Source organism: Siniperca chuatsi, linkage group LG7, assembly GCF_020085105.1.
Source record: "Siniperca chuatsi isolate FFG_IHB_CAS linkage group LG7, ASM2008510v1, whole genome shotgun sequence".
NCBI classification, from domain to species: Eukaryota; Metazoa; Chordata; class Actinopteri; order Centrarchiformes; family Sinipercidae; genus Siniperca; species Siniperca chuatsi.
Window position 1 is genome coordinate 12,509,110 of NC_058048.1, and position 26,216 is coordinate 12,535,325.

A 26,216-nucleotide genomic window follows, 5' to 3' on the forward strand; every position below is an offset into this window, starting at 1 on the left:
TAGCAATGAGGCTAAACTATTTAGTAAGAGTAAAGTAATATTTTGGTAACAACATGGTAACCTGCTAACTATAAAATGGTTATATCAGTGCAATATTTGGATTAAAAAATGGTGACATCAATGGGGTAGTAACCTGAAGATAATAATGAAGTAATGCAGGGTGATGTTTTCACAATATTATAGGCCCCTATCAGTGTAATACCTTCGAAATCACATGAAAATTCTTGGAAGTGGTAGTTACCATATTAACTAACTGCAATGGCTGTTTGGATTTAGCAATACCTTACTAGCTGTTTGTAACTGGCTAAGTACCAAGATCACGTTCAAGTAATTAGGTTTTCACATACCCCACCTCTGGCTCCATGCAGTTCAAGGTGAGTTATGTATTGCCCTTTTAACAAAACACAACATACAAAACCAAACTACAATACAATGGTTCAATCGTATGTTATGTCCTTTGGGTGAGCATTGCCACCACTCTTTATCCTTCAAGTGTATATAACATACAAACCAAAACATAGTACATATGGTATTGATGGTGCTGTGTGTGTCTCGATGGCTCCAGAAATGCATTACATTTCCATTTCCCGTAATTATGGGCAACATGGATATGTGGTTTTATGTCCATCCCAATGGCCACAACATAGACCTCTCCTTCCTCTTCAAACCACAAAAATTATATTACACAAACTCCATCCCTCGTTCCCTCCCCCTCATGAAGCTCAACAGAGGTCCAGTATATGATCTAATGTAAATCCCTAAAGGGTTGCAATAACACAGTATATACCTCCACTCCATCAGCCTAATGTCATATTATTATTGACCATCTGAGATCTGATCGCTGCTGGATAATTATCTGCATGTATCACAAGGATGACTATTGCACAAGCCAGGGGACAGCTCATAAAACTATCCCACATAATGAACAACCAAATGATCTGCCAACAAAGGCATTTAATGACACCACAAACGTAAAGGCAATTTTGGGCTCAAAGGGGAACATTCAATACTACCACCACAGAATGAATACAAAGGGAGGCGATGCTAGTTCAAAACAGCAGATGGATAGATCATGTGAATGAGTCACATTGGCCAGGGAACTGAACATTGCATCCATTATCAGGGCGGGTAGTTGATGGCAAAGGCAAGAGAATTACATTGTACTTCTTCAGCTTCTGACAGGCATAAAGACTGAGGTACAAAATAACACGGGAACAAGCTGAAAGACAAACTGACTCGCAATAAAAGAGATAGATAGGCAGACAGACACAACGATCCACAAGCAGACGACTAAACACGTCAGCCAGACAGGCGGGGAAAGAATCATCATAGAGATGGAGCAAGATGGACAAACAGAGCGCATCATGGGCAGTAAAACAACATTTGTTGTCATGTCCATAACTCAGATTCCCCTGAGTTTTTCCTCTGAAATGAAAATCGGACGTTGTAGTTCCTCCGCTGGGTCAGAGGAGAAAAAATCCATCCTTCTTCCCGCCTCTCCTCGGATCCCTCTCTAAATCTCATCTGGTTTCATCATAAAAAACGACAGGCTGTCTTGGTAAAGCATAGGGTTCATATCAGCATGGGGTCTGGATGGGCCAAAGACAAAGGCAGGACAAACAGGGCCAGCATGGAGCTTTCCACTCTTGCTTTTTGTTACCGCAGTAAATGTAAATCCCTCACATAATCACAACTGAAGGGGAAATGGTTGTGAGAATTCTTTGCATGTTTGGATTTGAATTAAGAATCAGGTTAGTGGGGTTTGCAATTCAATTTTATTTATATAGCGCCAACTCATAACAGAAGTTATCTCATTGCACTTTTCCTATAGAGCAGGTCTAGACCATATTCTTTATAATATTATTTACAGAGACCCAACAAATCCCTCCATGAGCAAGCATTCGGCAACAGTGGCAAGAAAAATCTTCCTTTAAGAGGCAGAAACCTTGGACAGAACCAGACTCAATGGTGGGCGGCCATCCACCGCTTCCGTGTTAAGTTTGGTGGTTTGGTTTGGTTAGGTTAGGTTTAGTATCCTGCCTACTAGGCTTAGTAGCCTGGAGTAGGCAGTGATTTGTCTGCATCTGGTATATAGTGGACCCCTTACACTGACATGGTGTTCCACATGAACAATTGAATCTGTCAGTTACTCTAAAGAAATGGGGTTGTATTTTCACAAAACCACCCACATACCTAATAAAACATAAAGCTTTGTGTTGCCATGGTGCACACAGAGCAATACTTAACTACCATTCAAGGTTGGTCCAGAGTCATACTGCAATTAATAAGTCCATGCTTACTATGTTACAAGGTAAGTTGTAATAGCAAACATGCTTGACAGCTCTGTTTTAAATATCACCTTCCCATCTCCCCATCAATGTTGTCCAAAGTTTTATAAAGTATATAAAGTTTTCTACCTTCCCTTTTGGGAGACCTGTGACAAATGTGAATACCTATAACACACCGTGCCATACATGCACACAAAACAAAAAGGATGGAACAATATACTACTTGCCTTTGACACAACATCACCATCAAGGGTTATGTTTACTAGCAGCGCATGAAACAGATGAAGATAAAAGCTGAAACCCAGAAGTCAGCAGCAGCATCAGACAGAGCTGTGTTCAAAAGCAGTATTTCACTTAGAAGGTAACCGAGAAATACAAATACCATGAAATAAATAATAATATAATAAAGGTAATCCTTTGAAAAATATATTTTTTAAAATAAAAACCTATTATTTATTTGACTATATTGACTCATTTATTTATTTCATAGCCACATGTATGTATGTATTTATTTATTTAATACTGACTAAAATGGCATCCCATAGTGTCCGTTCCATGTGTGTCTATGTGTTTACTGAAGTTAACCTCATCAAAATATTTATTATTATTTATTATTAATCAGACTTTTTATTATGACCTATGGACATAATAAATGCCTTTTTCATCCCTTCTCAATGATTTGTGTAAGAGTATTGTTAGAAAAAGAAAGGGATGGAGGGAGCAGTAATTTTATTTGCAGAGCTTGGATAAAAAAAGATGTGTAGAGTTCCTGAAGTATCTTTGTTTAAAACTGTATTTTATGTATTACATTTTTTTTCATGTCCCTCATTCTTGTAGCTCTTGTGAGGTTTTGAATCAACAGGTAAAGTGAAACATGTTATTTAGACAATGCTTGTATCACTGTATCTTCCCCTTTCAGGCCAACAGCAAAACATTGTAGAAATACAGGGAGCTCTAGTGAGAATAAAAAGGAAATCAAAGCCCCTTTAAATAAGGGTGATAATGACATTAAGAGGAATGACCTCACTCCTCCTTTCTTTAGCACTTGCCCTCTTTCCTTCCTCCCATTTCCCTTGTTCCTTTTAGCACCTGCTCTCCTTAAGTGGGGTTGGCCATTCAAATTGAAGTAAGATGATTTCACATGTCTAACTTCTGCTCTTTTATTGTGACCTTTAGTGAGAATGTGTGTGTGTGTGTGTGTGTGTGTGTGTGTGTGTGTGTGTTTGTTTATATGGTATAGATGGACAATGCACCTGACTACTTACCTGGGCTCCGCGGACCTAAGGGTAATAGGCGGACTATGCCATAGTCCCCATAATTCCGAAAGTGTAAATGCATTCGTTAGTGTCTAAATAACATATTTTCTCTTTTTCTTTGAAAGTCCTTATTTACCACTTGACCTGATTTTGAGTGTATTCCAGTGTATAGAACAGCGCACCCTACAGATGGTGGCTATATTGCACTTTCATACACATTTTCGATACACACGAGCGAATTTGGCGGGCTTCCTTGTGATTGGCTGGCATGCATGTGGGCGGTACCCATAGGCAGTCAACTCCAAGGTCCACGCAGACGTCCGCGCTTTAAAAATTAAAGGTGGAAAGCAGCAGCAGCAAGGCCCAATGGATGTACCAGAGGATTAAACACATGCAGGTAAACAGTATATAGCTGCTTTGTAAATATAGTGTTTAGTTTTTGCAAGTAACGGTAACTTATAAGTAATGTGTTTTGATGTTAAATGCAATTTCATGCCTATTTAGACGAAAATAAAGTCCGATATGAGAGCTAGTTGCAGTAGCTTCAGTTTAGCCTGCACAGTGTGAGGCAGCTAATTAGCAACTCATGTTTGCTTTTCAGAAAAGAGAAGCAAGGTGAGACATGTAGGTATACTTTTTTTATATTTAAGGGCAGTGTCAAGCAGAACAGTTGTTAGTTTTCTTTGCACATGGTAGCTGAGCTACGTTTGGGCCCTGCTCTTTAAGCGTTAGGCTACATAGGGAATGCTAATGCCTTCACTCTTTGCTAGTGGACAGGTGGAGAAGAGGACAGAAGCAACTAATTAAAAACAAACTATTTTGCATTGAAAAGGAAAAAAACAAGCAAGGGAATATTTGATATATCACAGTTGGTTTGTTTGCTTGTGGTAAGCTAGCTAGGCCAAGCCAACCTGTGGCTATGCGCTCGTTAAGCCTCACGTTAATCGTGCATGTCTGTACTGCGTTCCTGCAGAGATTACAGATGGGGACAGGAGGACCTATAAAGTTAGCTAGTAGCTCAGGTTTGCCTTTTGGAAAAAAAACGAAGGAAGATGATGTATTATACTGTAACGGTGCTGTTGGGATAACACATTTGGTTTCCCTGGCCTGTACTAAGTTAACTACTGGTGGTTTATCTAAATTAACTCCCATGGAGTTATGTCTGTATTTTGCACGTTTCACTCCCCATGGCTCTTACATGGCTGTGTCCACCTCTGGACTAATCTTTTTGTTGTTTTTGTAGATGAAATCGATTTTTGTAGTGACATCAATTTTATGTGCCTCCTGGATATTCAGTTTTGCGTGGGATGCTGTCAGTGACACAGGAAGGTTGGGAGAGATAGCGTCGTTATGAGTGAGTAACTTTCATGCATTCATAAACGTGACACAGAGGGTGTAGGTCTGCTAGCGTCCATAAAAATGAAAGACGACATTAAATGGTATTCAGATAACCAGCCGATCAATGATGATCAATGTACAAAACGTGAGGGGAAAAAAACAACGGGTACTTGGCGTAGTGTCTAGAGTGTATTAGTCAATGTTATTTCAGTAAACAGCATTTACTGTTAATGTGATCTTTAAGTTTCATTTAGTTAATGTTAGTTAGCAGTGGAGAGGAGCAGGTCTGAATTGTGAGCACGGTTTCTATAGCAACCAGCACGCCAGAGTCCGCTAACTGAGCCCTCTGTGAATGTCATGGTTTAGACTATTTTCCAAAGATCAGGCTATGATTGTTGGTTGAATCGGTTGGTTGATTTTTAAAAAAATTTTTAGACTGAACAAGTTGAGGTGGGTCTCACTGCCGTGTTGTTTTACATCGTTATATCTGGCTTAGCTCTTTGACTAGTTAGTTACTTGTTGTTAGTTTATAAATTTATTATTTATAATAATAAAACAGGGAAAAACTAATCGGATGTCAGAAACACCACAGTAATAACATCCCAAGCCCTGGTTCTTGTTAATGTAATAATTTCAATTTGTAAAATCAAAATCAAAATTTAAAGGGCCTTGAAACCAGAAACACAATGTGACTCCCATTACTGTCACATCATACAATATATAATCAATTAATGCTACTAACATGCTTATATTGTTATTAGTGGTAAATTATCATTGAAGTAGGCTAAAGTGGTAGATGAAGTGAGTGTGAGAAGGAAGAGGAGATGCAGAGACTGAGAATGATGTTACAGAGAATCAGACAGATTAAGTATGCATCTAAAAATGTCTCCTGAATAAAACCCACGGCTGCTAGCGGACCTCAGTTAAAATCTTTTCCTGGCTATGGACCTGTCTGTGTGTTTCTCTTGGACGGTAAGCATGGGTCATGAAGCCTACAAGAGTTTCGTGGAGTTGGTTTAAGTTACTTGGAGAGTTGTTGTGGTTAATTTGGTAAATTGTCAGAAAACATGTAACGTTAAAGCAGAGGGAGGCAGGATGCCGTTCATCTGAATGTGGTCCAGCACAGCTCAACATGACTGCAAATGTTATCCCCTTCCTGTTAATATCTACATCATATGCAGACTCCCACCAGCGTATCTCTCTGGTATATAGGTGTTGCTACACTTTTGGGGAGTGAAACGTGCAAAATACAGACATATTCCTTTCAATGTGTTCTTGAAATGTAAACCTGTTTGCCTACCGTTTTGCAAACTTTTATTAGGAGGAGGGAGGGCCATATTGCTCCTTTTGCATATGTAATGAGTTAATTGTTGTTGATAAAACATTAATTTGTAAAGCAGTGTTAAATAAAATGTCAGTGGTGCAATATCTGACAACCAGATGTTGCACGTATGTTACAGGTTTTCACAGCTATAGACTTTTGTTTTCATGCTTGTCCTAAAAATTAACATAATAATCCTGACAATCATCTTTGGTAATTCTGGCTTTTGACACCTGCTAGTGAAACATGCAAAGGCGAAGACGCATTAATCCAAAGGAAGATGCAAAATTTTATGTTACTACTGAAAGGGACAAAGTGGGACTTGACATCAAGTACATCAATTCCTTCAAAGGTAAGTCAAATCTTCTGATTGTTAAATCATAATTCAACTTTAAAATATGTCTTTTGTCACTTATTTGTTATTTGTGTATGAACTAGGTCGTGGCATCTTCACCTCTGTTCAATTTGAAAAAGGAGACTTTCTGTTGGAATATAGAGGCGAACTAATAAGCAAGCAAGAATGTGAGAGGAGACAAAGATTTTACCATGACCACCTTAAGGTGTTCATGTTCGAGTTCCATTTTAATGGAAAACTGTGGTGGTGCGTATTATATGTCAATACATAGTCTAATCATAATTAAATGACATGTTGCTTTTGGTTTGCTGAACATATTCTAATTTACACTACCTAAGTATATAAATTGACTGGTTTGAAATTAAGTGTTACTTGTGTTTTTGTAGTGTTGATGCAGCAAAAGAGGATGGGTCACTTGGAAGACTTGTAAATGACGACCACATAAACCCTAATGCCAAGATGAAGTACTTCACTGTGCAAGGGAAGCCCCATCTGTGTTTGTTTGCAGTACGAGACATAAGTCCAGGAGAGGAGATAACATATAATTATGGTGACTCAGACTGGCCGTGGAGATGCAAGGTGGTCAAAATTTTACGTTGTGAGACTGATGGACCACCCACATCAGAGCCTTATACGAGCACTCAAAAGGTGTCTGCAGGTGCATCAAGTGGCCTGCTCACAAGCTTTGATAAGGTAAGTGATATGTGTTGTTTGATTTTGTATAAAAGGTTTGAAGCTACCTGTGGACAGTTGGTGTTGGCAAATTGAACTTTTCCTTCTTAAATTTAATCTTCAGTCGATTGACAATTCGCTAGTAGTTTGTTCCTAGTAAAACTTCAGTCAGGTCCATAGTTCCAATTTTCTTTTCTATATGCCTACATGAGGGTCAAGAAGTGATTTCATCTTAGTTAAACTATATGTTTACATCTAATCTGTTTCTCTAATTTCCTAGTTTTCCACTGGTACATTTTTTTCTGTTATAATAACCATGAAAGGGTTTGATGATTTTAAGGTGAAGAAAATGTACAGTGTTCTGATTTTTGATGAACACAACTAAACTGCCACATACACATAACAGAGATACAGTGTGTATAGCGGTTTGTATATTTACATCTGGTGGATGGAGACCCTGTTAATTATCCTGTGCTATTATAAGCCATTGACTGGTTCAACCCTTTGGTAATGAGGCTAGCCACAAATTACCTTTCTACAATCCACAATTTGGTATGGTATGTCTTCATAAAAAATAGAATTTCTGATAGATGGGGACCCAGTCTCTTGTAGTAATATGGAATGCAAGACAAAATCTTATTTAAAATGAATCATAGCAAATCTAAGAACTACAAAGGCATGAAGTCTCAGACAAAAAGCTTACAGTCACCACTTCCAGGTGGAGTGCCATCATTCTAGCAAGTGAGTTGACTGTAGATAAACGATGAATTAATCAAATGCTGAATTCATCAGTCAACATAACTTAGAAGATTTTACTGTTCATGGTCTACAGACTGTAGTCATTAGGCCTGTCAAGTGACTAAAGAACAGTTTCAGAGTGGAAAGTTTTCAAACAAAACACAACCATGATACCTTTAGCATAATGTTACATGGGGAACATCCTGTCTTTAAGATATTTATGATACTATCTTTTTGTTTTTCCTTTTTTGCAGGATCTTGATGAGGTAATTCCTCTGCAAGATTCAGGGGCCACAAATCCCCCATCAACAACCGAAGATATTGAAGAGGTATATCTTCATAAAAGACAGAATTTCAGGAATATTTTGCATTGATTATCTATATCTCAGAGAATTATCCAGTGAGATTCAAAGCAAAGTTATCCTCTCATGCTTTTTGTCAACAGTAGGATGGTTTCTTCTATTCAAACCTCAAATGTCCTCTGTAGTGGTGCATTCCCAGTACCTGTCCATTCATTGTGCCTTTCCTCTGTGCCTTATCTGCTACAGATGACGGCTGAGAGCAACCGGATTCAGACGGCCGCGAGCGACCTGAATCAGTCAAGTCCAGTGCTTGGTCCACCCAACAGGGTTGGAAAGGTAAATTAGATCCAATGTGCTGCTTAATGATGTTACTTGTTGCAAAACGTTAAATCTACCAACATGTTTCATTGGTACTGTGTGTGTGTCTGCAGTCACCTGAGTGTGATATGGTTTATATGGACAATGGTATGTAAGGACATTCTCATAACATGCTTTTCAAAGTGTACGTCAGTATAATATCTGCGTGTATGTGTGTAAAAGAAGTGATCCACCCAAATATGACTTGGGAGGGCCCTATAGTTTATAGGGTCCTGTCTCCAGGTGGGGTTAGGCTAACCCAACCATGATACCTTTAACAGAATGTTACATGGGGAACATCCTGTCTTTAAGATATTTATGATACTATCTTTTTGTTTTTCCTTTTTTGCAGGATCTCGATGAGGTAATTCCTCTGCAAGATTCAGGGGCCACAAATCCCCCATCAACAACCGAAGATATTGAAGAGGTATATCTTCATAAAAGACAGAATTTCAGGAATATTTTGCATTGATTATCTATATCTTAGAGAATTATCCAGTGAGATTTAAAGCAAAGTTATCCTCTCATGCTTTTTGTCAACAGTAGGATGGTTTCTTCTATTCAAACCTCAAATGTCCTCTGTAGTGGTGCATTCCCAGTACCTGTCCATTCATTGTGCCTTTCCTCTGTGCCTTATCTGCTACAGATGACGGCTGAGAGCAACCGGATTCAGACGGCTGCGAGCGACCTGAATCAGTCAAGTCCAGTGCTTGGTCCACCCAACAGGGTTGGAAAGGTAAATTAGATCCAATGTGCTGCTTAATGATGTTACTTGTTGCAAAACGTTAAATCTACCAACATGTTTCATTGGTACTGTGTGTGTGTCTGCAGTCACCTGAGTGTGATATGGTTTATATGGACAATGGTATGTAAGGACATTCTCATAACATGCTTTTCAAAGTGTACGTCAGTATAATATCTGAGTGTATGTGTGTAAAAGAAGTGATCCACCCAAATATGACTTGGGAGGGCCCTATAGTTTATAGGGTCCTGTCTCCAGGTGGGGTTAGGCTAACCCAACCATGATACCTTTAACATAATGTTACATGGGGAACATCCTGTCTTTAAGATATTTATGATACTATCTTTTGTTTTTCCTTTTTGCAGGATCTCGATGAGGTAATTCCTCTGCAAGATTCAGGGGCCACAAATCCCCCATCAACAACCGAAGATATTGAAGAGGTATATCTTCATAAAAGACAGAATTTCAGGAATATTTTGCATTGATTATCTATATCTTAGAGAATTATCCAGTGAGATTTAAAGCAAAGTTATCCTCTCATGCTTTTTGTCAACAGTAGGATGGTTTCTTCTATTCAAACCTCAAATGTCCTCTGTAGTGGTGCATTCCCAGTACCTGTCCATTCATTGTGCCTTTCCTCTGTGCCTTATCTGCTACAGATGACGGCTGAGAGCAACCGGATTCAGACGGCTGCGAGCGACCTGAATCAGTCAAGTCCAGTGCTTGGTCCACCCAACAGGGTTGGAAAGGTAAATTAGATCCAATGTGCTGCTTAATGATGTTACTTGTTGCAAAACGTTAAATCTACCAACATGTTTCATTGGTACTGTGTGTGTGTCTGCAGTCACCTGAGTGTGATATGGTTTATATGGACAATGGTATGTAAGGACATTCTCATAACATGCTTTTCAAAGTGTACGTCAGTATAATATCTGAGTGTATGTGTGTAAAAGAAGTGATCCACCCAAATATGACTTGGGAGGGCCCTATAGTTTATAGGGTCCTGTCTCCAGGTGGGGTTAGGCTAACCCAACCATGATACCTTTAACATAATGTTACATGGGGAACATCCTGTCTTTAAGATATTTATGATACTATCTTTTTGTTTTTCCTTTTTTGCAGGATCTCGATGAGGTAATTCCTCTGCAAGATTCAGGGGCCACAAATCCCCCATCAACAACCGAAGATATTGAAGAGGTATATCTTCATAAAAGACAGAATTTCAGGAATATTTTGCATTGATTATCTATATCTTAGAGAATTATCCAGTGAGATTTAAAGCAAAGTTATCCTCTCATGCTTTTTGTCAACAGTAGGATGGTTTCTTCTATTCAAACCTCAAATGTCCTCTGTAGTGGTGCATTCCCAGTACCTGTCCATTCATTGTGCCTTTCCTCTGTGCCTTATCTGCTACAGATGACGGCTGAGAGCAACCGGATTCAGACGGCCGCGAGCGACCTGAATCAGTCAAGTCCAGTGCTTGGTCCACCCAACAGGGTTGGAAAGGTAAATTAGATCCAATGTGCTGCTTAATGATGTTACTTGTTGCAAAACGTTAAATCTACCAACATGTTTCATTGGTACTGTGTGTGTGTCTGCAGTCACCTGAGTGTGATATGGTTTATATGGACAATGGTATGTAAGGACATTCTCATAACATGCTTTTCAAAGTGTACGTCAGTATAATATCTGAGTGTATGTGTGTAAAAGAAGTGATCCACCCAAATATGACTTGGGAGGGCCCTATAGTTTATAGGGTCCTGTCTCCAGGTGGGGTTAGGCTAACCCAACCATGATACCTTTAACATAATGTTACATGGGGAACATCCTGTCTTTAAGATATTTATGATACTATCTTTTGTTTTTCCTTTTTGCAGGATCTCGATGAGGTAATTCCTCTGCAAGATTCAGGGCCACAAATCCCCATCAACAACCGAAGATATTGAAGAGGTATATCTTCATAAAAGACAGAATTTCAGGAATATTTTGCATTGATTATCTATATCTCAGAGAATTATCCAGTGAGATTCAAAGCAAAGTTATCCTCTCATGCTTTTTGTCAACAGTAGGATGGTTTCTTCTATTCAAACCTCAAATGTCCTCTGTAGTGGTGCATTCCCAGTACCTGTCCATTCATTGTGCCTTTCCTCTGTGCCTTATCTGCTACAGATGACGGCTGAGAGCAACCGGATTCAGACGGCTGCGAGCGACCTGAATCAGTCAAGTCCAGTGCTTGGTCCACCCAACAGGGTTGGAAAGGTAAATTAGATCCAATGTGCTGCTTAATGATGTTACTTGTTGCAAAACGTTAAATCTACCAACATGTTTCATTGGTACTGTGTGTGTGTCTGCAGTCACCTGAGTGTGATATGGTTTATATGGACAATGGTATGTAAGGACATTCTCATAACACGCTTTTGAGTTTAATTTAGAATAATATCTGAGTGTATATGTGTGTCAAGCAGTGAACAATAAAAACATGATCTCCAGGTAAAGTAGTGAGCGACATCACTTTAGTTTTTAAGAATAGTTTTATTTATTTCTGTAGCTTAATTTACATGTTTGAGTTGTTTAATTACATTTTACAGGTTAAAAACCAGAATTTATTGTGCCAGTAAAATATTGTGTATTTACTGGCTAGCTGGTTCTGGCTTTGTTTCTCTGGCTACAAGAAGTGTAGGTATAGGAGTTGAACAGTGAAGGCATTCTACTTTGTTTGGTCTGGCACTGACATTGATGTATGGGATAGCCATGTTTTAAATACTCAGAACAATGACAACTCAAGTGGTTCAGGCTTTTATCGTCTTTGTTTTACACGTGTAGGTCTAAAAATATAGATGTTTTAGTCTTTTTGGATTTTTTTAGACAAACGATAAATTAAAACAATGAATCAGGCTTGAAAAAATCTTCAATTTTTTTTTCACCCAGCCCCACCCCTGTAATCTAAACCACTTATTTGGAAATGAAAATTCCGCAAAATAAGTTTTATTTGCACACTATTGGATTGCATTGTTGAACTTTTTTCCAGGTTTTATGTTGACCTGCTGCACGTAGCTTAGATATGCATGTGCATTGTCGCTGTTTAAAATGATATGCCATTAATTATTGCAGCACTTTGCAAAGTACTATAGGTGTGCATGCTTAAGTACAGCATAGTATCTTCAATCCTGACTCAACATCTAAAAGAAAGCCAACAAATAGACACTGAACACTGCGGTAATTTTTAACCTGTCTGCTCTTGTTTTCTATTGTAGATGACCACTGAGAATAACCAGAATCGGTTTCCCAGTCCAAGTCAAATGGATCCAGTTGTCAACAGTGGAAAGGTACATTGAATGTCACGTTGATATTGAATTTAAATGGATTTGTATTTAGGACTCACTCAGTGAGCAGCAAGATATTTCACATTTACATGTTGATATCTTGGTAACGCTTTAGATTACAATCTGCAACATGCAGCGTAATGTACGGTTACGGTGTCATCTTTTGTACTAACGGTGTACCAGTACAGTATGTACCAATACATATATGTAGGTACTGGGGAACAAGATATGAAGTTATGAAATAAGGGAGTAACGATTTGGGATCTTACAAAGAACTTATACTGAAGTTATTTTGTAACTACTGGGTACCTATTCTGTTATTACAGGGTTTGTATATGCAGTGATAGTTCTCCCCTTGTTACATTTAGTTACAGAGTAACTACAGCGTAATAAAGCTAACCCGCTCACAGGTAATGATGAGTGGCAGGGCTGGGACTTAAACCAGGGTCTCCCACATAAAAGAGCTGAGCTCTATCCTTGAACCATCAAATCAGGTAGAGATTTTGAACATGTACATAACCCAGACTATATGGCCATAATAACCACCAAATCTGCACACCAAACAACAATGGTGACTGGCAGATAAAACATTTTACTGGGTGATAATTAGCGGGTTTTTTTAAGTTTGTCTGTTTGTTGGTAATAAAGTCATTTTGAAATAAAATCACATCAGATTTATTAAGTGATGCAGAAGTCAGCACTCAATCTACCCTGAAACGTCCAACCAGATTTTTGCTTAGTTTTATGGTCATACTGTACCCTGTAATTAAGTTATTATTTAACTTCTGGGTACCTACTCTATTACTATTACTATAGGGTACAGTATGATCATAAAACTGAGCAAAAATCTGACTGGAGTGACTGCGCCACTTAATAAATTTGATGTGATTTTATTTCAAAATTACCTTAATATCAAATTCTACATTTTTGAATTCATTAACAAGCACTGCAAAAAAAAATGCACCATTGTCCTTTTGGTGCACAGGTCTACTGATCCAGGAATTAGTTTGGTGGTTATTGTGGCCATATAGTTTCTGTTATATACATGTTCAAAATCTATGTCTGAATTAAAGGCTCAAGGATAGAGCTCAGCTGTTTTATGCGGGAGACCTAGGTTCAAGTCCAGCCCTGCCACTCATCATCCTGTGAGCAGGTTAGCTTTATTACCCTGTAGTTACCCTGTAACTTAATCTAACAAGGGTAGAACTACCATGCATGTACTGTAAATTGCCTTCCTCCCAAACATTGCTCAGTGGGTCATACAAACCCTGTAATAACAGAATAGGTACCCAGTAGTCAAGAACATCTACAGTGTAAGTTCTTTGTGAGATCTCAAATTGTTACCCCTTATTCCATAACTGGGAAACACATCTTGTTTCCCAGTACCTACATATATGTATTGGTACATACTGTACTGGTACACAAATGATTGTTAGTACAAAAGATGACACCATAACTCCGTGTAATTAAGCAGTACATTGCAGGCTGTAATCTAAAGCATTACCGATATCTTTTGTCTGGACCAAATAAATGTTACAATAAAATTTTGTCAACAGTGTAAAAACATCGCCTGGTGTGCGCAACAGTATCCTCCTTGGACAAGTGTGTTCAATGTGTGGGACCTGTATCCTCCTTCAAGTGGCTTGGCTATGAATGCAGAGGTGAGATATATTTAGTGAATTGGTACAGAGTGTGTTAAATGACAGTAGGTAGATATATATGCTGTATGATTACACTCTATAAAAACACCTATGAAAATTATCCTTGGTACACAGCATAGGCTATTATACCAGCTACAGTGGTGTGAAAGTGTTTGCCCCTTCCTGATTTCTTATTTTTTTGCATGTTTGTCACTTAAATGTTTCAGATCATCAAACAAATTTAAATATTAGTCAAAGATAACACAAGTAAACACAAAATGCAGATTTTAAATGAAGGTTGTTATTATTAAGGAAAAAATCCAAACCTACATGGCCCTGTGTGAAAAAGTGATTGCCCCTAAACCTAATAACTGGTTGGGCCACCCTTAGCAGCAACAACTGCAATCAAGCGCTTGCGATAACTTGCAATGAGTCTTTTACAGCGCTGTGGAGGAATTTTGGCCCACTCATCTTTGCAGAATTGTTGTAATTCAGCCACATTGGAGAGTTTTCGAGCATGAACTGCCTTTTTTAACGTTATGCCACAGCATCTCAATAGGATTCAGGTCAGACATTGACTAGGCCACTCCAAAGTCTTCATTTTGTTCTTCTTCAGCTATTCAGAGGTGGACTAGCTGGTGTGTTTTGGATCATTGTCCTGCTGCAGAACCCAAGTTCGCTTCAGCTTGAGGTCACGAACAGATGGCCGGACATTCCCCTTCAGGAGTTTTTGGTAGACTGCAGAATTCATGGTTCCATTAATCACAGCAAGTCTTCCAGGTCCTGAAGCAGCAAAACAGCCCCAGACCATCACACTACCACCACCATATTTTACTGTTGGTATGATGTTCTTTTTCTGAAATGCGATGTTACTTTTATGCCAGATGTAACGGGACACACACCTTCCAGAAGGTTCAATGTTTGTCTCTGTCAGTCCACAGAGTATTTTCTCAAGAGTCTTGGGGATAATCAGGAATTTTTCTGGCATGTTCTTTTTGCTCAGCAGTGGTTTTCGTCTTGGAGCTCTGCCATGCAGGCCATTTTTGCCCAGTCTTTCTTATGGTGGAGTCATGAACACTGACCTTAACTGAGGCAAGTGAGGCCTGCAGTTGTTTGGATGTTGTTGTGGGGTCATTTGTGACTTCTTGATGAGTCGTCGCTGCGCTCTTGGGGTAATTTTGGTCGGCCGCCACTCCTGGGAAGGTTCGCCACTGTTCCATGTTTTCGCCATTTGTGGATAATGGCTCTTACTGTGGTTCGCTGGAGTCCCAAAGCTTTAGAAATGGCTTTATAACCTTTTTCCAGACTGACGGATCTCACTTACTTTCTTTCTTATTTGTTCCTGAATTTCTTTGAATCTCGGCATGATGTCTAGCTTTTGAAGATCTTTTGGTCTACTTCACCTTATCAGGCAGGTCCTATTTAAGTGATTTCTTGATTGAGAACAGGTGTGGCAGTAATCAGGCCTGGGTGTGGCTAGAGAAATTGAACTCAGGTGTGATAAACCACAGTTAAGTTATGTTTTAACAGGTGGGGCAATTACTTTTTCAAACAGGGCCATGTAGGTTTGGATTTTGTTTTCCCTTAATAATAACAACCTTTATTTAAAAACTGCATTTTGTGTTTACTTGTGTTATCTTTGACTAACATTTAAATTTGTTTGATGATCCGAAACGTTTAAGTGTGACAAACATGCAAAAAATAAGAAATCAGGAAGGGGCAAACACTTTTTCACACCACTGTATTTTGTTGAGTTTTCCGATGAGTAAAATAGTTTCATGATGAAATTGAACACTGCTACCTCGCTTTGTCAGCGGGAGATGGATTGCACAGTGTGGCATATTGTTCAGATTACTTAAAGATGTTACATTTTGCCTCATTGGCAGTGACAAGATCTGTGAGGGTGTCATGCATGAGGTTTTCCTGAGTCCAGCTTTCTATTCCACTTGGATTTGCAAACATGCACATCAATTAAGTATCTCTTAAACAGTGTGTTGCTTTTTTATGTATTCCAGATCACTGCAGTGCTATTACAGGAGAACAATTTAAATAGACCCACAGTGTTAAAATAAATATACTCAAAATATGTTACAGTTTGTTCGGGGTCTGGCATAAATCCTGCCTCAGACGTATTACAAATTTCCAAGATCCTTCACAGGTGAGTATCCACTTAAGGTTTGTTGAACTCTTAAACTGTCCCACACCACATAAAATAATTTGCTTTCTCATCATTTCAGGAGGAACAGTTTTCTAAATGTTCCAGGGATGAACTGCTGTCAGATAAGGATGATGTACCAGATTCAGAACTGGATCAAATATCAGATGACGACGAGAACATGTCCGACAAGGACTACATACCAGACTCGGAGTCACAAAATGATGATGCTGATGATGATGATACAGATGCAAGCATCCCCTTTATGCCTAGTCAGTCGAAAGCTAAACAGGTTCAAGTAAATCCAGTACTACCTGATGTTGGAACATCTTATGGGTCAGACACAAGCATCCCAGTTGTGCCCAGCACATCAAAATGTTGGCCACCTCTTGAAGATCCTAATGCTGCTGAAACATCTGTTTCAGTAAATTCTATCAAAGACTCAAAGGAAAAGCCAGAGGATGAAGCTAAGCTTCATGAACAAAAATCAACACATCTGACTATGAGTAAAGAAAATTACTGTTATGTTTGTGGTAAGCCACAAAGCAAAATTTCCCGCCACTTGAAAACACACAAGACACATGCTGAAATTGTACATGCATTTTCTCTCCTGAGCATTCAAAAGAGCGTAAGATATTATTAGAAAAATGAGGAATAAGGGAAATTTTAAACATAACACAACAGTTTTACAGGGTGGAACAGGACCGTTGAAAGCGAAGAGGAAACCAAAGGGTAAAGCACTGGCAGGAAAGTTTATTCACTGTATGCACTGTCAAGGGATGTACATTCGTAAGGAGCTTTGGAGACATGTCCGCAGATGCCCCTGTAAGCCAGAAAACGAAGATTTGGATAAAGAACCTGGGAGAACCAAAGTACTGGGCATGGCTGTAGCTCACGAAACTGCATTCTGTCAGCAGATCTCAAGTGGAGTGTGGAAGCTCCTTAGTGTCATGAAACAAGATGAGGTTGCCTCAGCTGTGCGAAAATGATTTCTCTATTATTCAGTTTGCCCAATCACTCTATAACAAACACGGACAAGACCCTACAAAGTATGAATATATGCGACAGAAGCTCCGTGAAGTGGGACGTTTGTTGTTATGTCTGCATGCACAGAATTCTCAGTACATAACCTAGAGGAGGCTGTTAAACCTGCTAACTTCCAGAGAGTTGTGCAAGCAGTAAAGAAAGTTTCAGGTTTTGACGAAGAAAACACTCATATCTAACACCAAGCCTCGCGCTGAAACTGGGACATACACTACAGAAAATCTCTAACATTATTCATTGTAGGGCCCTCATGGCCGAAGATGAAGAACTGATCAGGTCCACTGAGATATTCAAGAAGTTGCACACCTCCAAGTGGCCTGAGTTGGTGTCTCACCGTGCCCTGAACACACTGAGTGATGCAAAGTACAACAAGCCATCAACATTACCCTTCACTGAAGATGTTCAGATCCTTCATCGGTACCTTGAGAAATCTGTAGAAAGTGCCTTTTGCAACTTGAAGGAGGAGGCCACTGCTCAGAACTATGCTCAACTTGCAAAAGTTACACTTGCACAAATCATTGTGTTCAATCGAAGACGTGCTGGGGAGGTTTCAAAAATGCGCCTCAAAAGTTTTCATGAGAGAGACAACACAAAGCTCCATGAAGATGTTGCCATGGGGTTGTCAAAGACTGAACAGAGGCTCTGCAACTATTTCAGCCGAATTGAAATTATGGGAAAAAGGGGCAGAAAGGTTGCAGTTCTGCTCACACCAAGCATTGTGGATGCTCTGTCACTACTTGCCAGTAAAAGAACTGAATGTGGTATTTGTGCCACAAATGTCTTCCTGTTTGCAAGACCCAGATCAATGAGCCACTACAGAGGACAGGACTGTTTGCGTGTTCATGCAAGCCAGTGTGGAGCAAAGCACCCTGAGCACCTCAGGTCCACACAACTCAGGAAACATGTCGCCACACTCTCACAAGTCCTTAATTTAAAAAACAACGAACTTGATCAGGTTGCAGATTTCCTGGGTCACGACATCCGTGTTCACCGTGATTTCTACAGATTGCCAGTTCCCACAACACAACTGGCCAAGATTTCCAAACTGCTTTTGTCAATGGAGAAAGGACATCTTTCCAGCATGCAGGGGAAATCACTGGATGAGATTGAAATTGAAGGTTTGTACAGAAATTAGCACTTGTAGATATTTTCTGAGAGTGTTTATTAGTTTTTTCTGAAGTCAAAGACATCTAGACTTGTCATATATTCGTGGTCACCAACCTTTTCTAATTAAAGATCGCTTTTCATGTCCAAATATGAGCTAAGGACTACTGTTCAGAAATACAAAAAAAGCCTACAGTAGGGCTGTACAATAATTTAACATGATGATTTATGGAGTTTCAGTGGAATTGTATTGTGAAAATATTATCATTGTGTAATCATTTTACATTCATGAACAGCTATTAATTATAGGGCTGCAGCTATCAATTATTCCATCGATTAATCGAATAAGGAATACTTTTGCTTTATTAAAGAGCAATAGTAATTATAAAAAGAAAAAATGAACAACAACTTGATTTTCCTTTTTAGAAAAAAATTGTATTGCTTAAATTGCATACAATATTAGCTGTCAAAACTAAACCCATTTAGTGCATTTAAGTGCCATATTACATTCTGGGTTTTAAAGAAAACATTTCTGAAATGCAAAGACAAATACCTAATGCTATAAAAAAAGTGTATACAGTGGTGTGCAAAAGTGTTTACCCCCTTCCTGATTTTTTTTTTTTTTTTTGCATGTTTGTCACACTTAAATGTTTCAGATCATCAAACAAATTAAAATATTAGTCAAAGATAACACAAGTAAACACAATATCCATTTTTTAAATGAAGGTTGTTATTATTAAGGAAAACAAAATCCAAACCTACATGGCCCTGTGTGGAAAAGTGATTGCCCCTAAAACCTAATAACTGGTTGGGCCACCCTTAGCAGCAACAACTGCAATCAAGCGCTTGCGATAACTTGCAATGAGTCTTTTACAGCGCTGTGGAGGAATTTTGGCCCACTCATCTTTGCAGAATTGTTGTAATTCAGCCACATTGGAGGGTTTTCGAGCATGCACTGCCTTGTTAAGGTCATGCCACAGCATCTCAATAGGATTCAGGTCAGGACATTGACTAGGCCACTCCAAAGTCTTCATTTTGTTCTTCTTCAGCCATTCAGAGGTGGACTAGCTGGTGTGTTTTGGATCATTGTCCTGCTGCAGAACCCAAGTTCGCTTCAGCTTGAGGTCACGAACAGATGGCCGGACATTCCCCTTCAGGAGTTTTTGGTAGACTGCAGAATTCATGGTTCCATTTATCACAACAAGTCTTCCGGGTCCTGAAGCAGCAAAACAGCCCCAGACCATCACACTACCACCACCATATTTTACTGTTGGTATGATGTTCTTTTTCTGAAATGCGGTGTTACTTTTACGCCAGATGTAACGGGACACACACCTTCCAAAAAGTTCAACTTTTGTCTCGTCAGTCCACAGAGTATTTTCTCAAGAGTCTTGGGGATCATCAAGATGTTTTCTGGCAAAAATGAGACAAGCCTTAATGTTCTTTTTGCTCAACAGTGGTTTTTGTCTTGGAACTCTGCCATGCAGGCCATTTTTGCCCAGTCTCTTTCTTATGGTGGAGTCATGAACACTGACCTTAACTGAGGCAAGTGAGGTCTGCAGTTCTTTGGATGTTGTTGTGGGGTCTCTGAATGGCTGAAGAAGAACAAAATGAAGACTTTGGAGTGGCCTAGTGTAGATAAGTTGAGCAAACTGTTTGCGAATGTCTATTCAACATCTGTTGCATAATAGCTGAACCTTATATGGATTCAGATGTGAATTTGATACAGCATTCTAGTGAGGCTGACGGACGAAGAAGAAGAACAAAATGAAGACTTTGGAGTGGCCTAGTCAAAGTCCTGACCTGAATCCTATTGAGATGCTGTGGCATGACCTTAAAAGGCAGTGCATGCTCGAAAACCCTCCAATGTGGCTGAATTACAACAATTCTGCAAAGATGAGTGGGCCAAAATTCCTCCACAGCGCTGTAAAAGACTCATCGCAAGTTATCACAAACGCTTGATTGCAGTTGTTGCTGCTAAGGGTGGCCCAACCAGTTATTAGGTTTAGGGGGCAATCACTTTTTCAAACAGGGCCATGTAGGTTTGGATTTTGTTTTCCCTTAATAATAACAACCCTCTCTTAAAAAGTCCATTTTGTGTTTACTTGTGTTATCTTTGACTAATATTTATATTTGTTTGATGATCTGAAACATTTAAGTGTGACAAACATGCAAAAAAAAAAGAAATCAGGAAGGGGGCAAACACTTTTGCACACCAATGTATATACTTAAGTTTCAGAACTACAAGTTTCAACCTAACTACAGCTCGGGCATAATGTAAGCTTTTCTGTCTTCTTTGAGGCATCTGTAGGAGGCATAAATTAGTGGACAGGAACTGTCTATAACATGAATGAAGCTCAGGCTTTCACAAATTGACTGCAGCATTTTATTTTCTGTGGTTAATATTTTCAACAAAACCCAGCTAACTTAGGGACATCATAACTAGCCACCACACTGATTTACGTTGTTAACTAGCCATTACATATAGCCATAATTAACGTAGCCTACATTCTTTATTAGCCTTCATATACCTTGTGTTGGGACCGCTCTGTGGACTGGATGCAGAGACTGTAACGTTAAGCTTTCTGCTGAGATGCTGAAGCATAGACGTCGTGCTATTGTGGTAGGCTAGTTCAGTTTTACAGTGGACACTTTCTGTAGCTTTCTCTGGCCTATGTCTACTCTGTGGCCCTTGCTATTACTCGAGGAATCCTTTCAGCCCGAATTATGATATTGATTTCAACCTTTACCCAGCGCTAGCCCACAGAGATGATCAAATGCTGAATAATGCTCTATTTATTTTTTACTGCTGTACATCACAACAGGCTAGTAATTGTCTTTTTAAAAAGGGTTGGTACACCCGAACTGTGGCTTTTTATTTTTAAAGGCTTTTTTTGTTTTGTTTGTTACTAATATGAAGTTGTTGTTTTATGTCCAGCTATTCATGTGAGTTTTACTAATACCATTTCCCAGATGAAATTACATTAAGTGATGCTGAGGGCAGTGGGAGCGAATCCGATGACAGCGGCACAGCAGTCACCACGTCGGAGTGTGGAACTGTGGAGCCTACGGATGCTGACTCTACATCCACAGTGCAGGTTGATGACACTGGAGATTTTGGTAGGTTACCTCACTTCATAGTTGTGTTTCTGTTGATATAATGCATTTTTTCTTTCAAAAAATACTATGTCAAATTATATGTTTAGCAGGACCAGTGTCATCAGTGTTGTCCACAGTAAATGAGACTGCCCCTCTTCCTCTGAAGGTAAGGCCTTTACTGGTTTAAATTAAACACAAAACGGCATTGGGGCAAGGTATAAAAGATAAAAGAAAGAAGAGGCGATATAAAAAGACATAAGATTTAAAACAGAAGATAAACGTAAGGTAAAATGGAATAAAACAGAAGACTAAATTACTAATATTACTAAAAAATGACTCTATTATGAAAAATATGAATAAATAGGTGCACCCCAATAGTGTGAGGTGGGTCTACTCAACTCTCGTTGGACCAATTCACATGATTTACCCTGCTTGTCACTGTTACTGTCTGCAGGGGAGTACATACACTTCATTGATAATCAGGAAAATGACACTGAATTATATCAAATAATTACCAGATAAAAGTTAAGTTACCTCCTTCTGTCCAAATGCATGATCCCTCTTTATTGATCGCCCATTAGTGCGTTCTCTCTCATGTTTTGGCGAGTCAGAATCAGAAATACTTTATTGATCCCCGAAGGGAAACTGACAAGTCGGTTAAATTACATTTAAATGTCGGTTACAATTAATTAATTTCCATTCCTGGTAGCATTTGTAGTTCACCAAAGCCTCAGACCCATGTCCAAGCCTGTCTGGAGGAGGAGTGTGAAGGAGGGTAGGCTGACACACGTTGACCCATACAGATAGACATCCGATGCGGCATGCATCACTGTGTCGGTCAGAATGGGGTCTTAAAACGACTCGACTAGTCCTAATTAAAATACGGTGCAGTTACTACATATTTATTGACCCACTGACAAATTTTTCATTGTTTTGGCTCAGTACTCTAGGAACTTGCTTTACATCGGTTTGAGTAAAAGATCTTTAAGGTTTATCAGACGCCATAACATTAGGAAAGATTTTACTATTCTTGAAAGTTGTCGTGGCAACAATCATTGATCATCCATCTTGAAGATCACCAGGTAAATAGTAGTATTACATTGTTGTTACAAAGTAATGTACCAGAAATGCTTGTACATATTTGGTTGGCCAACATATAGCGTCTTTGCTGGATGACGTCACATTGCGTTGCAGCAATGGATCCTCTGTGTTGGCACCCATGCTGCGTCAACACATCTGTCCCATTCACATGAATGAAGGTGTGTTTTTTTCAGGCAGTGCTAATGTCATTCTGAATATGGCCTAAGTGCTGACACACAGCTTTAAAGGGGCAATATGTAAGATTTGGCCAGAATTTGTTTAAATCATTCAAAAAATTAACTAATCTTATCAAGAATGTGAAGAAGTAACAGTTCTGACGTCATGTGAAAGGAGTCAGTGTATTGTGTTGCAGAGATATCTACTGACATTAGCAAGCTCACCTGCAAGCACCGGCCGTCCTGTGTTGTAATACCACTTGTGCCTCAAGAAGCGATAGTCCGATAGAATAGCTCAGGTTGTTCCAGCTGGGAGATGTTTGCGAGCGGTGAGTTTGCTGTGTTACATAAGCTCTCCAATTTTTTTGTCTAATAAATAAATATAATAAACTCACAGAATGTCAAAGGAAATATTCTTATACCTAACAAGTTTCTCTTTCACCAAACTAAGACCAGCTTAATTGCCTTTTTAACTCATCATAAAGCACACTTCATTCAAACTCAACAGAAACAAAATATAACAAAATGTCTTGTTAGTCTGTCTGTTCCAACAATCACCAACTCTGGTTGAAATAAATCGTTAATTCACCGAGATGTGAATAAATATTCTGGCTCTACAGGCTGTCACTGCCTCTCTGATGCCCGACCTTCCTCTCGCTGCCCTCTCGCTGCTCTCCCGCTTGACGCCTCGTAACTAGCTAATGGCAGTTAGCAGCAGTTATGACCTGATATGTGATATGCTGCCCATCTATTATTTTTAGAGTATGAATTTGACAGGTGGAGAGTTGTCTCAGTTCTTACATATTGCTCCTTTTAATGGTGTTAGAGGTTGTTCATCAAGCAAACTTTATTTATAACGCACTTTTCAAAACAGTTCCAACGGTTTAGGGTTTGAGGATGAAAAGAGAAAGAAGGATATAAGAGACAGAAGACCATACAGTATATTAAAAAAGAGAATAGTGTACAAAACATAAAATGTAGAGGTCTCTGTAAATAATATAAAGAGTTCGGTCTAGACCTGCTCTATAGGAAAAGTGCAATGAGATAACTTCTGTTATGAATTGACGCTATATAAATAAAATTGAATTGAACTTTCATGCCCAATTCCAACACTGTTTTATCTAATTTGGGGTTTAAGGGCGGACTCTCAGTTTAACATTTTTTGCAAGTGTGTTGGGAGTACAGAGCTAAAACAAGTTTAAAAAGTAAAAAAAAAAAAAAATTAGTTAAAACTAGTGCACTGTAAATGACTTCACTCCATTCAAATATCAAAAGGTTCAGCCACTTAAATAGATGAACAGCGAAGACGGTATAACAGTAATTTTAAAAAATTCTGACTACTTAAATTCATTCCAAAGTGTTCTCACTCTAGTGGGGACTAGTCTAATTGGTGAAATCGCATCAAGTGAGCAATGAACTGAAAACCTAAAGCGAGTTGTCAAGAATTCACAGAAACAAGTAAACAGGAATTTCTTGTCAACTGTGGCATTATCTGAACTCAAGTTTTGATGGCTCCAACTGGCCAACACATTTTGTTTTCGGTTTGTGTAATAATTTATTTCTACTTTGCATATGTTCCAGGAAAAGATGCTGGTCAAGAACATGGGTCCAGAAGAGTGCCAAAGAAAGTGTGGTCTAAGGCTGAGGTTGCCGCAGTAATGCGGCATTTCAGAGCTCACATATGTAAAGGAAAACTGGCCACCAAAACGAATGCGCTCACTGCAAGCTGGTAGAAGGCCCTGTGTTGGCACAAAGAACAGCACAAAATATAAGGGACTTTGTTAGAAACCGTGGAATAGCTGCAAAGAGGCAGTCACTGAAACAAAAGCTGTAAACCTACTGGCAACCGTGTTGTGTGTGTGTTGTGGTTTTGCTGATACCTTAATATCTTTTATAAAGCAATCTGTTTCCAGGAATGGTTTTTGTAAGTTAGATAAGAACGAGATTTTAGCTGGAAAGATAATGTGGTTTAAAAAAGTTGTGGCTCTTGTGTTTTGAGACAGGCTGTTGTCTGGCTGTTATTCAGTGTCACCGTCTAACAGAATGGTGATATTTCAGCTCAGTTATATATGTAGATTGATAACTAATGGAATTTTAAAGGTTCCTTGCAAGATAGAGGGTAGAATTATGCAAAGAGGCAGTCACAAAAACAAGCTGTAAACCCACAGTTCTTTTTGTTTTTACTTTTTTTGTGTTGTGGTTATGCTGATGCCTTAATGTTTTATACAGCAACTGTTACATTATTGTTCAAAGTCATGGCACTTGTGTGACAGGCTGTTGTCTGGCTGTTAAAAGCTGCTGTCTGGCTGTTATTCAGTGTCACCGTCTAACAGAATGGTGATATTTCAGCTTTATGCAATAAATAATTAATAATAAAATGACTGTCCCATTAATGCTTTGTGCTGTCAGATTAATGTGTATTTATGTTAATGAGGAGTGATTTATAAGTGACATCATTGTCCCTTTAAAGACCCCATAGTGTTTGTTTGGACCTTATAAGTCACATATTTATCAAAAGAGAAATGTCTGCATAAACCACAATTGTGTTAGGGTGGTGTGTATGAAGTTCTGTAGCTTGTATCTGAAATCTAAAGTGAGCTAAATTTTTTTCAGAATTTTTGGAGTGTTTTTACCAAACTCCCATAGCTCTAAGACCTCAGGAAAGGGTAGCCAATCTAAACCACCACCGGGCGGGTTTCGAGAAAATGTCCATCTAATACATATAAACCCGTATGTGTGTGTGTGTGTGTGTGTTTCAATGTGTACTTTGAATCTGACTATTTGCAAATTTGCTTTTATATCTGCCTGCTTTGTAAGTAGTTTACATTTTATAGTTGCAGTGTTTGATGCTCTTCAAATGTCTCTGAAGCTGTCCTTAGAATCATTTACAGTTTATCAAATCTGATTCTTCGAATTGATACTGACAAAAAATATATATTGCATTCATATACCATGGTGCAGTAAATAGACTTCCCCTTTGCATCAAAGTATTGTTGAACAGTAATTACATTTCACTGTATCACTCTTGTGAAGATTGACTTCCGCCCACCCTATTGTACGCATAGTCCACATTCCTTTCCAATGAGTGGATTCCAAAAGTATGTTTAATGACAAATCCCTGGTCCTTCAGTTCTCGTCAATCGACTTAGCTATTCCAGTTCCATTTATTTCCTCAGAGATAGGAGGGTGGTGGGAGGAGGGATGAAGAAAGATGGACAGAGATAGA

General features: G+C 38.9%; 2 protein-coding genes and 1 long non-coding RNA gene across 3 annotated transcripts; all 3 read left to right on the forward strand.

The window, feature by feature from the left end:
• The first annotated feature begins 3,498 nt into the window (after positions 1–3,498).
• Positions 3,499–6,754, forward strand: LOC122879396. Its single transcript, XR_006378702.1, has 3 exons — positions 3,499–3,941; positions 6,444–6,555; positions 6,642–6,754. It is a non-coding gene; the product is annotated as an uncharacterized LOC122879396 (long non-coding RNA).
• Positions 6,750–17,130, forward strand: LOC122879084. Its single transcript, XM_044202787.1, has 13 exons — positions 6,750–6,804; positions 6,945–7,251; positions 8,223–8,297; positions 8,517–8,606; positions 8,980–9,054; positions 9,274–9,363; positions 9,735–9,809; positions 10,029–10,118; positions 10,492–10,566; positions 11,539–11,628; positions 12,624–12,695; positions 14,249–14,353; positions 16,570–17,130. The coding sequence occupies exons 1-13, from the start codon at positions 6,770–6,772 to the stop codon at positions 17,128–17,130; spliced, it is 1,740 nt and encodes a 579-aa protein (XP_044058722.1). The 5' UTR covers positions 6,750–6,769.
• A 569-nt stretch (positions 17,131–17,699) lies between these two features.
• LOC122879369 lies at positions 17,700–25,174 on the forward strand. The gene is made up of 3 exons (XM_044203377.1): positions 17,700–18,649; positions 21,609–21,755; positions 24,572–25,174. The coding sequence occupies exons 1-3, from the start codon at positions 17,782–17,784 to the stop codon at positions 24,721–24,723; spliced, it is 1,167 nt and encodes a 388-aa protein (XP_044059312.1). The 5' UTR covers positions 17,700–17,781; the 3' UTR covers positions 24,724–25,174.
• The last annotated feature ends 1,042 nt before the right edge of the window (positions 25,175–26,216 follow it).